This window comes from Euprymna scolopes, chromosome 6, assembly GCF_053919585.1.
Source record: "Euprymna scolopes isolate OS-2025 chromosome 6, ASM5391958v1, whole genome shotgun sequence".
Classification (NCBI taxonomy): Eukaryota; Metazoa; Mollusca; class Cephalopoda; order Sepiida; family Sepiolidae; genus Euprymna; species Euprymna scolopes.
Genome location: NC_136487.1, coordinates 169,802,504 through 169,817,434, shown reverse-complemented (window position 1 = coordinate 169,817,434; position 14,931 = coordinate 169,802,504). Strand labels below are relative to the sequence as shown.

Below are 14,931 nucleotides of genomic sequence, written 5' to 3'. Positions count from 1 at the left end.
ACACACGCATACAAACACACCCACACACACATATATATATATGAGTGTGTGTGTTGGGGTGTCTCATGGGAGATTATCGAAACATTGCTGGTAGTTTTTTATCTTTGACCTATAAAAAGACAATGGTAAAACTACTCCAGATAAGAAAATGTCAACCACCAAAGAAAATGTTACAGTACATCCTATGATGACATTTGTTAATATCTTTGAAGAAGAAAGATTCAACAAACTTGCAGACTGGATTGTTTACTGAAGATTCTGTCGTTATTTTTCAGTAAGTCTTTTTATAATCGTAGAACATGAATCACATATTCCTTACGAAAATATTTTAACTTCTCATTAATTTAAGATGGTATAGATATTTATGTTATTTAAATTAACAATCAAATAGTATCGTTGCGGTTTTATTATCATGTTTTCTTTACTGATGATTAAATAATATTAGATATAATGATATAGAATCAGTCTCTATAATCTATAAATGTCGGTTGCGAACACTGCTTTCACGTTATTGGTCTTGATTTTCTAATACATTTAAACGCTACGATTTTGATTTATTGTTTGGGCAATTTAGATGAAATCGATTGTTTCTGAGCTCTGTTAAATGATTGACATAACTTTGATAGATTAGCAACGGAATTGGCAAATTAGTAATTAGTCGTCCGTCATCAACTTATTTAACATAAATGTTAAGTTGGTTCGACCGAAGCCATAGTTGGATATATTAAATTTCGAGATTAAAATTCAATTCAGTTCGATTTTATGTAAACTGTCGCCATCGTTAAATGAACAGATAAAACACGATTCATTTGGACTTTATTATCAGTGGCGTTTTCGTGAAATTGAGAAATTAAAATATGATTCAAGTCGTATTTTTATAACGTGCATATTGAAAAATAGGAATGAGTTACAATTCGTATTAGCTTATTGAATATTATTGACCTAGTCACGTTGTGTGGCCAGTTGTGTCGAGCTGTAATTTAAAGTGCTAGTTATTTAAAGCGTTGGTTTTACGGCAAGTTTAGTTTTGATGTATTCAGAGAGCTCGTTGTATCTAGCCGATTTTATGAGGACTAGTTTTGTCAAACCGTATTTAAAATGAGTGTCTATCTAGCCCTGTTTAACGGGATGTTTGTGTCAGCCGTGTGTTATATGCTTGCGTCTAGCCGGGAATGTAGACTAGTTGTGTCTAGCCATGTAGTAGGGGCTTGTAGTGTTTAGATGTTACATCATAGCTAGATGTGTCTTGCTGTATTTGAAGAGTTGATTCTTGCCTGAAACCCTCGGGATATGAGTGTCGATCTAGGCAGAGGTTCATCCGGAGATTATCTTTAAGGAATAGTGCCGCAGCTGAGTAGGAACACTTCTTCATAGTAGGTATAAGAAAAAAACAACATCTGCCGTCCTTTGTTCTCCACTGGAAAGCATTGACCAGAAAAATTAGAAAAATATTCCCGGAGAAGTATATTGTTTAATCATAAAAACTACAAAGTTTTGCCATTGTTACTTCGTTCTAATAAAAACACGTATTAAAAATATTTAGTATAATTGTGTACACGGAAACATCGTAAATAAAACAATTTACCCTAATTATTATTTACTTCACACCCTCTTACGTTAGTGTTTCTCTGTTCCTTTAGTGCAATCAGTATTCCATGAACTCCTTTAACCTATACACAGATCGATAACAATCAGTTTAATTTGTATGCACTTCACATATAGATGTCTACCCTTTTCTCTTTAACAAGACTTCTTAAGTGATTAATCTTATTTAAAAAAAGTAAGAATAGTTGATGCAAGTTTTGTCCAATTATACACGTTTCTACTTTTTAGTAAATCCATTCCTCACACTTTCTTACTGAAATATCGGTGATATATTTGTGCATCACGTTTTTTTTTATGATTGCTTCATTGAACAGAACAGGTGTGTTATTCCTACATCAGGACGAATACACATTTAATAATTATACTGGTAATGGATCACACACTCTGGAAATGTGTTCTTAATAAAGCTTATTTACGCATATAAATATTTATCCATAGTTGTCTCACCCTGGCTGATCCAAGACATAGAAGACGCAGCTGGAATTATAATAGGGTGTAAGGTTTGCAGCAAGTGTCGATATCCTTCTACACAGGACCGGTTATTCCCAAAGTGCATCAATTTCTTACTTGCCAGACTCGATTTTTCTTTACTTCTGTGATCTAGCGAGAAGCAGTGTTCAAACGTGATTACGCAGTACAAGCATACACATAGATAGGGAAATAAAGCCCCTATACTCTAAGGAATATTACTTTTATATGCGTCTATATACTTACATTAAAATTATTGGTCCTTTTAGTAATATAAAACTATTATTTAATCGTTCTCCTACCATGCCCAATTTATTAGGAAAGGGATAAGAAAGAAAGACCATTTCAAAATTAGCACCCTTTCGATTTCAATGTATTAACGAATGATTTTTTTGAAAACCTCACACATTTAAGCCGTAGAAGTTCGTATATGCATTCAAGAACATGTTGTGTAAACCCAGTTTTAATGGAGCTGACACCTTTACAGAATTAGAACATTTGTTACACTGTATCCGCAACGAATTAAAGTCGAGAGGCGAAGAGGATCTACGCGCAATTCTCACGCGCTTGCTGCATCATTAAGGGCAAATCGTTCGATAATGTGCCAACATTTTCATTACAGACACAAAATGCTACATTAATCAACCTTGTCGTCACATGCAGATATAATAAATCCCAAATCGGCGACGTGTGAAAAGTTGGTGTCTAATACACATTGGCTGCCAAAAGCAAAAGACGGATGGTGCCTGTTTTCTGGTGTATAGTTTGGATTAGTCCACTGTAACATTTCTAATCAAGGCAGATACTTAAAGAAATATTTTCAGCTAATAGAGAGTGCATGTTGATTTGTTGTCAAGAAACGTTTCATAAAACATCAAAAAACATTTCTACTCCAAATAACTTTTATAACTGCATTCGTTAAATGGCAAAAATGTTTAAATTATTAAAACCACAATTCTTCTATCGATTGTTATTCGCTGGATGCTTAATAAACTTCATGAAAATACTATTTTTATTTATGTGATTTTTCTTCAATTATCGGAAATTTTATGTCGAATTCTACTTCCCCTACAGGATTTGAAAAAAAAAATATAATTAATTCTTTGAATAGTTTGTTCATGTTCCGTAAACAGGACTGGAAAAGTAATTAGCCATTTGGACACACAACCTAGCTATGCAAAGTTGGAATCCAACTAATGTTGCAGAATCACTTTTACGTCAGGCATCAGTTGTTCTCACTCGTAATTGCAAGGGAATTGTGAGTAGATAGATATCACAAAACCAATACCAACATTGAAATCAGCTGTACATACGAACAATAATGAATAAATTGCTATCATCATTACATCGTTTGAATCCCAAGACCCTATATGTAGTGTTTCCTCCTGATTTGTCTAATAAGCATTATTTAAAGAAAGATATCGTTTTTATACAGGATGGATAACGCGAAGAGTGTCAACATCCTAATTTGAAGAGATTTTGCGGAAGAAACGGAATTCGAACCTGGAACACCCAGCTGGTCTATCCATGCCATTTACCACTAATTATTGTCATGTCTTATTACCTTTTGTAAGGATGTGTGTTTGTTGATCGTTTGATAAAAATAATCTAAATAACAATATGACTTTTTTTGGAGTTTTCAAAGGTTTTCACTCGAAAAAATATAAAAATTCGTATAATACCGTGTAAATAAAAACGATATATTATACAGCTGATCATATTAGAAAGAAATCGATTCCGCAGTAAGGATCATATTTCTTTACCTACATTTACCTTGGTATACTGATACATGTTTTTCAACTATAGTATATGCTTTTTTTTCTGCAGCTTCTCAAGACATAGAAATACATTGAACAAAACAACTAGCTATATGGGAAAGCTCTCTCAACACGAAGATATAATATTCTTACAGGCGATATACACGAAAATAATATAATTGATAATTATATATTCCACCACTCATAATGACAGAACAAGAATATCTACAGTTGCGGATTTCATAAAAGGTTCTGCAATTTTTAGAGCTTGGCATAAGTATTCTGTAGAGAAAATTAAATAATTCGAATCATCCAAATTATACAGCATATCTACTCAAATGTAAAATAATAACAGATAAAAATACTAAATTGCATATATATGTTCCAGGCTAAGTTGCCTAGGTATTTTGTGCGGAATATCAGGTAATAACAAAAATGCAAAACGCGAGGAACGCCGTATTGTAACACGTTATATTATGACGAAGACCTGCATTGCGCTAACGTACAAAAAATATTTGCTTTATTTAATGCAATAGTTATATAATAGTTTATATTTTCATGAGAGTAAGCATGTCAGGGTGATTTTAATTGTGTAAATATACGCCAATTTGTGGGCTTGACTTCAGTATTACATCATATTATTATCTAAGTTGTTCTACTATCAGTCATACATTAGATAAGCGAAAACCTATCCTTGCATTTCCTGTTTGTTTTATTCTTATGTATTACGTTTTTATATGAGCCCAATATAATTATAAAGGCACTTACTTGAACTACCAACGTATGATTATGCATTACGGACAGTTCCCGCGTTTTTATTGTGATATTCTTAGTCATCAAATGAAATAAAAACAATCCGAGGAATTATTTAACATGTTAGAAAAATACAAACGGAAAATATGCGGTAAAAGGAAAGCAAATAACAAATGCGTTTCTAGAAATAAACGAAATGCGAGACCAAAAATGATGATTAAAGCCGAGTTGAAAACGAACCAGAAACGCAAATGCAATGCAAGTATAAATGCGTGTTTATTGACAGTGCAATTTCTGTTAAAATTATAAATTATACGGAAAAGCGTACCTGCGTTGCTTGCTAGAAACATGACACAAAGTCAGAACAGATTTTATTGAAAAAGGCTTGGTTCTCTTGGAAAAACAGAAACCGTATTTTACTATCGATTTATCGTAGACTGAGCCTATTTAATTTCCTTGGGAATCTCTCTAATACAAGGAAAAACTGAAAAGTATGTGAAGCACTCTTAAAACAATTACTATTTTATCCATTAATGATAGACAACTTTTTCTAGGATGAGATACGTTTTTAGTTTTAGTTATTACGTTGGCGATTAATCAAGAAAATAATGTTAAGTAATTCTACAACAACTGACTAACGGCTTATGACGAGCGAATCACAGTCAGAAAAAAGTTGTAAAAAGCTTTCGCTATCCGCAATATGAAACAGAATATTATATGTGGGGTTCCTGTAATTGTAAGGAAGCGCCTTTGTTACTTAAATAAGAAAAACTGTAACAGGCTGCACTATTGTTTCTCTGTGAATAATTTTATTCAAAACCACAACTTGGATGAATAAAGGATGAACTTATTTGATTTGAACTACGTATTTTAAAATAGTTTTTAATCATTATTAAAAACTTGTTTTAAATGCGACGATAAGCAAAACCATTCGGCGAATTGTAAGAAATACTGAATTGTGCAAAACAACAATTAAAACAATAATAATCAAACGACACATTTGAGTAATTGTAATAAAAGTATATATTTTTATCAACAACTTCATGTGGTGTAACAAATTTTAAGCATTGCAAACAAATTGATAATAAATAATTTAGAACCTGCACCTTCGAATAACTGTAAAGAAAAATGCAACTATCTATAAATGCAAGAATTGCAAACAAAATAGAACAATGAACAATGTAATAAAATAATCTATCATTTGGTCGAATGTGTTTTTGAATAATATTGTCGTATTAAGCTTAAACGTCTAATTAATAGTCTAAACGTTTGGCACAGGAAATACAGTAGTTTTTAAACTCGATTTTTATTACAATAATTGGAATATTTTTCTGTGTTGTATTAATAAATTATAACTGTTCTTGAGTAAAAATTATAAAAGGAAAATATCATTATTAGTATTAATAATAGGTTAGACAGCAATGCATCTTATAGCAGCAACATGGTGACCATGAGGGCCCAGAAGCGAAGAACTGATAAATATTCGTAGGTTATCGATGAGGGAATTAGAGCATAACTGTAGAAAAAAACAAGTTCACTTTCCGGTCTCTCCTTCTGCGGGGAAAGCTGGAGAAAGCGTGTGTTTAGAAACTCATTAGCCTTAGAATTTAGTGTCTCCGATGATTAAATGCGATGAATCCAAAAGGTGTGTGTGTGTATACTCTCCGAGAGAAACAGAAATATTACGATAGTTTACGATACGGAAGTTTTGTCTTAGTGAAATCGGCAAAACGCATCGGAGATATGTATTTTTGCTATGATTGTAAAAATACTAAATGTATTTTAGGATTGCTACTACTTATAATGTAGAACATGAAAATAAAGAATATAAACACATGATAAATGACATTAAGGTATTTCGGAAACATTCGGTTCCGTTGGTTTACACTTAATTAATATTCTGCTTGTAGACCACATTACGTGCTGCTATTGAAAAAAGTTTTACATCCGATTGGAAATCACTTATTACGTTATTTTCTAATTCCCAGAAATCGTGCGCTAACAAGCAATTAAAACCTATCAGGAACTATTTAAGACAGGTATCCCGATTTGATCTCTTGTTGTCGAAAAGAACATTTACTATATATTGAGTGTATGTGTGCGTTTGCAAAGCTATAAAGTTTCTCTTATCCGATGGGTGTGTATTGTTTCTATTTTATTATACATTGAGATAATTATACGTCAAACGAATATAAATAATGTCTCTTCATACAATGAAAATATTATGGAAATCTCACAAAAAAACGCCATTTAGGAATTTAATGTAAGAAATGAAGAAGAACTAAAGATAACTACCGCAAAAAGTCTAAATTTGGAAAACAATAAGGCTATGTTAGGATAACAACGCTACAGGAAACATTACACCAACCAACATTTTTAAGAGGCTACTTTACCAAAAGTTGTATCAAAAAGGGATTGAAAACAGCGAATTCATGGGGGTCCATAAACAAAGGGCAAACAAGCTGGAACTAATGAAGCAGCCTATAGATGAGATAATTCTTAAAATCAGATAACATAAAGATATTTATAAAAATATATTGTCGGGAGCATATAAAATAAAAACGAAATTACATGTTTTGGTTCATGGATTCCATGTCGGTGTTAATTATTGTATTTATCTATTACGACTTTTCATGATCGCCGAAATCGATCCATTGCCAGCGAATTATGTTCGGGAAACGTTTGTAACAAAAAAGTGAAGGATCTAATCTCAAGACGAGCGTATTTCTCGCCCTTTTTGAATATCTATACCGAAGCTCATCCTTCGGTCGAGTGCTTTGTTATTATGTTAGAATATGACATTTCTCACTAACCGTGTTAATTAAAGAGAGAGAGAGATAGAGAGAGAGAGAGAGAGGGAGAGATTAAGATTAAGATCATATGTTCTATCTAATTTAAGGAAATTTAACTTATACTTTTTTTATTTCTCTTAGCTCATCCCTCTCTGTTACGGATAATTTTCAATTTTTGCAACATTCTCGATTATATTTTTAAAGTGCCAGTAAGGTACTTCATCACACTTCTCATCCGAATGATATAATGCAAGAGCAGAATCGACGTAACAAAACGCTAATAAAGCAGCAGTGAATGTTACGAAAATGTCGGGCGATGTCGGGATGAAAGCATTTCATGAATTATCTGTTTATTTATCTATCAATCTGTCTATCTAATTTATTATCTGTCTAGGTAGCCAGTAGAGATTTAATTGTGGGAAACAATAAGTTCACCGAGCGTGAAAGTGTATAAATGGTCAAAGGGGTATGGTCTGACATGTATCAAACTTAGTTTACAATCAGTTTGCACCAGGAGTATATGTGATCTTCTGCGGTCTCTAGTAGATGCAGATTAAAAAAAACTAGTTACCACGAGAAAATAAAATAATAGTAAATAACCAAAGAACAGAAAATAGACACAAAGAGCTACATACGGGCCGCATTTTGAATTATACGCAAGGAATTAAAAACGCAATGAAATGGGCATTGAGAAATTTATGACGAAATAGAGAAAACACCCATCTTCACACACAAAGGAGCTAAGAAATACATTTTCGAATGTATGTGACATATTATACAAAAAAATATACAGAATCAGAAAGGAACACACGTGTTGTCAAAAAAGTGAAATCTTATGAAATGGTTTTTTTTTGTGTCATCTAAACGGAGAAAAATGTCCAAACTTTTTGTTCGTTTTTATAGTGTGAAGAAGAAAAAGATTAAAATGTGTATGTTTAAAATATCATGTTTATAATGTGTGTTTAAAAGTAAGAAAATTGTGTTATAATTATTTTTGGATTTTGAGTGATTTGTTTCTGTTATAAGAGTACTTTTATTTTGTCCTTTTTAATTTGGGTTTCGATACGAGACCTGGCGCGTTAAATTGAATACATGGAGCGAAGTAAAAAAAAAGAAAGAGACATAGAAGTTACCGTGTGTCAGCAAATGAAAGAAGAAGAGAAAAGAGAGAAAGAGGTGGCGTGCAGACGGCCGCTATTCGGTGTGCGTTTATGATACACATCATGTAAAATACATTAAAATCCTTAGTTAAAAAAATCATAACTCAGACAAAAAGACAGAATAGTTGATAAAAACGCCAGGAAAATGAGACTAACATCTCACTGAAAACAATGCATTGTTACAAATCTTAATATCAATTTGTTAATCGGCCATTTCTGTCATGTAACTTCTAATAAATAAGATGATTATAGTTAATGATTATTTAACAAAGTAAAAAAATACTCTAAAACTACAGGTCTTACGAAAGTAAAATGTGCCTTTTCTACAAAGTGTGTTGCTTGTAATGAAATGTCTGAAAGCAATGCGAATTCGCTTCAAGGTTGACGCTTACCCCAGGAGAAATAAAATTTAGCGATGCAAGACAAATCTTGAATTTCAATATCGATACTCAGTGCCAAATTTTTGCGGCCGACGTTTATACACGTTTTAAGATAGTCTAAAGTTAAGATGGCTTATTTTATAAGAAAACTTACATAACAGGACTTTTTAAAGACATTTAATAATTGAATGACGATACTGAAAGTAATATTGATTATAGGAAAATGCAAAATATCTACATGAATAGCATTCTTTTCTAATAGACTTTTATAAAACATAAAGAAGTTAAATATCTACATGAATAGCATTTTCTTATAGACTTTTATAAAACAAAAAAAGCGGAATATCTACATGAATACCAATATTTTCTAATAGACGTTTATGAAACAAATGGTTCCTTTAATTGTTCTGTCTCAGTTATTTCAATTGTATGAAAAAACACCCAGACCTTGAGTTTCATACGTACTTATTCATGTATTATTTATGTTTTTACTTCGATAAAATTCATTAATTCTAGTGTTAGATATATTAAAACGGTTTTATCTAAATTTTGGTATTATTTCGATTTTTCGGATTATTGTTTTCATCCTGTTTGTTATACTAACGATGTTACTGCAGAATTAATTTTCGATCCTCCTTAGATGTATATTCACAATGGACGAAAATAGTGGAAGTATTAGAGTTCTATCAGAAAATGCGTCGTGTATATTTGGTTTCCATATGTTCGTTAGAAATACAAAAAGCAAAACACATCGTTTATTATCACAATTCATCATATATATTCATTGTACAATACATGTGCACCTGAGGACGGTCGGAAAATTAATCGCCGAAATGTTGTGAGAATACTAGCTAACTATATAAACAATAGTCTGAATACACAAAAACTACCAAAAAACACCAATACTCATCTCATAATTGTTGTAACTGTATTACGACGTGTTCTAAAGAAAACTTCACAAAGCATTTCGAAATTAATTGAACAATCTTATTTGTTTGTATAACACACTAGGTTGTATGTACGTTACTGCAAGTCGATTTGATCATGTCATAGATGATGCAAAGTAATGATTAATGATATTAGAAACGGTTTTTATTAATCACCTCAAAATATTTAAGATAAACTTAAATATATGTGATAAACCCCTATCCCTGGAAAGCACTACCGCAGGACAACAATGACAACGCACACTTGCCATAATCACACTACTCCTATACTTAGAGCAAAGTGCATCACACACAGTTACTTATCCAGGCTTTGCATATTCATGAAGTTCGTTGCCAATACCTTGTTCGGACATCTACAACAAGTCGGTAAGAGTTCAGGAGGGAAGAACAAGATTTCAAATTTAATTTGCTCCTCACTATTGTCCAGACTCTACCTTCGGTCCCACCAAGGCAATGACGCACAATTAAAGGAATGTTCTCTGAATTCATATTACTTGCCGGATTTAAGACTACGTATTCCAGAGAAACCAGACAAGCAGCAACATTTGACTTAAACCCGGTTTTGATTTTTATTAAGAAAATATGTTTTTCCCTTATGTTTTTCACCCGGGCAGCTACACCTTCGAATTTTCTCGGTTTTACTAATCTCTAGAAGTTTAAATGTAAGGTAAATATATCTCATATTTAAACTTACATTACACTAGTTAAGCACGACCATATATAGATGTATTTTAGTTCCTAGAGATGGCATTTTTTATTTGACGTAAAGGTAAATAATTAAAAATCTATTTTAATAAATTAATTTCATAGGTAACTTTTTCGTTCATGTTTATATTTCAATATAGAAAAACTATGCTAACGATTTCAATTTTATCTCTGAATAGTATAAAAATAAATAGTAACTCAACATTATTGCGACAGAACTGGTTTCTGACTTTTGCTTCTGCTCGTGGTTCCTTGTTGGCAACTAATTCCTTTTTCTCCATCTCCGTAGTCTCCTGACTCCGTGAGAGTAAGCACACGAAATGGCGCAGTTGGACCTAAGTTTCGCTTCGAGGTAGACGTTGGTTTGTCCATCTAAGCTATCCAATAACCTCAGCTTATTAAGGTAGGCATGATTTTTTATTTATATATATATTTGTATTTTTCCAATGAGAATGAAACTTTGTAGATATAATCGCGCATTATGTATCATTAGATTCCAATGTAATATTTAATATAGAGTTAATATGTTTTGACATTTTTTATTATATATTTTATCGGATTCTCTTTTTATTTACAATTTATTACTCTTTCTGTCTTGTAACTATGATGTTAGCTAATGTAACCTCTTAAGTTTTCCATTATTTATAATTTATTGCAGTGTATGATTTTATATAAACATCAATCTACAAATGAGTCAAAATGAAAGTGCCCAGTTGAGGGTAAAAAATTAATGTTTTTAAGCCATTCTTCGGTATTCATCGTCTGAAAGGTCGAGCTTTAGAAGGATACTAATATTGTGAAAATCCGTCGCATCTCTGGAAAGTTTAAGGCAGTCATGCAAATATAAATACATACATTTATATATTGGTTGCTCAATTTTAGGGCGCGAAACCGATTAAAAAGCTCACTCTATCTCTGAATACCGTTTATGTAACATTTCAAATGTTTAGATCAGAAAATGTCTGAGTAATTTTGTAGAGACCGAAGCAGTGATTTTTTTTAAACTTTGACTCCTATTATGACACCTTAACATTTATTGTTCTGGGATCAAAGCAAGTTATTAAGTTAGAACCATGTCGAAGTAACCTATATCTAAAATTCCAATTGTTTATACCGAAACTTGGACCTTTTAGAAAGCAAATTTCTGTCCAAAAAGGGATTACAAAGATTATCCGAAATCTCAATAACCCGTACTTCAAATTTCAAGTCTGTAGGCTGAGAATTGGCAGAATTTTTGTGTATGGAAAGTACACAGAAAGACACGGACATAATTCCAGTTCGATAGATGTATAGATAACACTGTAAGCATTTTTGTATTACGTGCATAAAATCCCCAATAGTGTGGCCCTACTTGGGGCACCCAGGTGACTAAGGCGTTATTAAAAATGACTTTTCTGTACTCATGTATTAACCGATGTATTTAAAGTGCATAACTATTCGGAATTATCATGTAGGTTTTTTATGATTTCATTTGGTCATTTACGGTGTTAATTATAGAGATTTAGAATAATAATGAACGAACAATATGTATATAACAAATATGTCACAAGAATTACAAAAGCTACATATTCAACTTTAAAAAAGAAGCAAAGAACTTACCAGCCTAAGTTTAATTTTATTGGACACTAGTTGAGGAATGGACTTCACTTTCCATCTGATCCTGTAGGCTTGACTGTAGGAACTGATATCTTTACTTGTGATGATCGCTTTCTGTGGCACAGCTGTTGGAAAAGAAATTATGTCAATATTTTTAAAGACATAGATTGAACGAAGCATACAGACACATGCATAAATATGTTACAAAGGATCAGATACAGCATCGATATTGTCGATTCTAAATTTAACTCTAATGGAACCAATATCTGGACAAATATATCATCCTCTCTTCGACGTATGTTTATATCAGTGTAGACCGACACACAGGTTTAAAGGAGCATGATATGCGTCAAATTAACTGATGATCTTTATGTTCGATTTGAAACTGACAGTGCCGATAATTTTTTTTTTACTATTTCTTAACTAAATACAAATAAATATTACAATTTTATGTAAATATGCCCTTCACAATTAAGCATAAAGCTACAGTTTAAACCCTCAAAGTCTCTCTATATACATTATATGCATATACATAAATGTATATATATATATATATATATATATATATATATATATATATATATATATATATATATATATATATACGTACATTTTCACCCGACGCGTATTTAAAAAGCGATTAAGCGAATCCCACTAATAATTTGTTTGCAAACAAGCTGATGGTTCGAGCAGTGCAACGGGAGTGTGTGGACTTAATATACACTCTAGGAGAATTATCAATGGCAGTGATTCGAAGCCGAATGGTGAGAGCTGTCAACTCACAATGCGACGGTTGTAGGTTCAATCCACGGTTGGGGAAAGGTGTTTGTCTAGCCGCACTGATGAGTTGTGATACTACGAAACAGTACTGCATGGTGATTATATATATATATATATATATATATATATATATATATATATATATATATATATACATTAATATATTCATACACATATATGTATATATATATATGTATATATATATATATATATATATATATAAATCGTTTCAGTCGATTATTGGAATATTGATATTTTACCAAATATATATATATATATATATATATATATATATATATATATATATATATATATATATATATAGCGAGGGGGACGTAAATCCTTAACAGAAGTGAATAGATAAGGATCCCATAATTTATGAAGTACTGAAACCTGATATCACCTTATCTAGCCTAAGTAATGTTTTTTAATTTCCTTATCTAATTAATAAGACAATTAGACGGTATAATGGTGTATGTAATCTGATGTTTTTATGATTGCAATTAGATACATCACAAATTTGGAATGCTTTCAACATAATCCTCACTATAATTATTATTATCATCATCTCTTAAACGGGTATTAGAAACGTATACACATTTTTGATATCAAAATTATAATGTATTTCACGGTAATATTTTGCGTGGATATTGATATATTATAAGTGTATGAAGATGGAAAATGCAGTAATTCGTATTTTTTTTATTTAAGATATACACGTTTCAAATTTATTCTAGAGTTATTTGACCCAGTGTGCTTGATATTAAGGACGATAAATAATTAAGGCATGAACTAATAATTTATATTCAAATGTTTTTTATTCATTACATATACACACTCTCAAACACGCAGCCCCATGCGGAATCGTCATCTTTTTAGTAACCTTAAGAGATATTTTTCCTTTTTCAATTTTTTATGCCATCACAACTTATGGTACTTTCTTCTCTTATTTTAATATATCCGAGGTTTTTTTTTTTCGAAAAAGCAAGGTGCCATATACACAAAAACAAGCATAAGACACCCATGATAAAAAGTAAATATAAAGTGTCATATATATGTTTTTAAAATAATTATGGGTTTATTTTCTTTGTTACTAGAATTAAAGATCTGATTATATATGCGCTAGGGGATATTGTTTATAAATTAGGCTTAATATTTATGACATTTTAGTTATTTAATAAAACTTATATATATATATATATATATATATATATATATATATATATATATATATACATGCGTTTGTACACGCACGTGTATATATATATATATATATATATATATATATATATATATATATATATATAACCGCGTTTGTCTCATTGTTATGTCAAACTCTTTTTACTGCACTGCATATTCGGCCAGCTTACCAGTTAGATTGAAACTATCACTCTCTTCGCCGTATTTGTTTCGAGCGATGCATTCATATTGACCAAAATCGTCCTCTGTAACAGGATTGATTCTCAACTCGTGCAGGGCTTTTGGGAATTGTTCGGTCACTATGTGCGATATCCGGCTAGGAAAGTCGTTGATCGGTATCCCGTCGTACGTCCACGTGACCTCTGCATCCGGACTGCTCTCGACCGAGCAAATCACAGATAACGACCGGCCGGGGCCCGTGTGGACAAAATCATCTGCGATCGTTGCTTTTGGCTCATCTGCAAAATAAATAAAAAAGTTTACAAATCAGATAAGAGAGTTACCTAAACGACCATACAAAATCAATAACAATAATGAGATATATTATTATAATCAACAATACATTTCATCCATGACGCAGATGGTTTATCATTTGAATCACAGAACAATATAACACAAACAATAATAATATTGTCATTAATGGTATTAACAATACAAAGATGATGACGAAACGTACTGCGTTTATGAGAGAAAGCACTTAAAGGTGGAAACTATATCAACACTAACAAACGCTAACCGGAAACATGAAAACTGCAAAGGAATAACACCAAAAAAGATATTGAAAAAAC

At 31.7% G+C, this 14,931-nt stretch overlaps 1 protein-coding gene across 6 annotated transcripts in view; it reads right to left on the bottom strand.

Annotated features, from left to right (window-relative positions):
* Positions 1-14,931, bottom strand: part of LOC145278100 (protein amalgam-like) — a 518,373-nt gene that overhangs the window by 144,248 nt on the left and 359,194 nt on the right. For all 6 annotated transcript variants that reach the window (XM_080130363.1, XM_080130367.1, XM_080130365.1 and 3 more), the window contains exons 6-7: positions 14,314-14,601; positions 12,167-12,288 (exon numbers count right to left, since the gene is read on the bottom strand). In XM_080130363.1, coding sequence (XP_079986489.1) covers positions 12,167-12,288; positions 14,314-14,601 — 410 coding nt within the window. The remainder of the gene's footprint in view (positions 1-12,166; positions 12,289-14,313; positions 14,602-14,931) is intronic.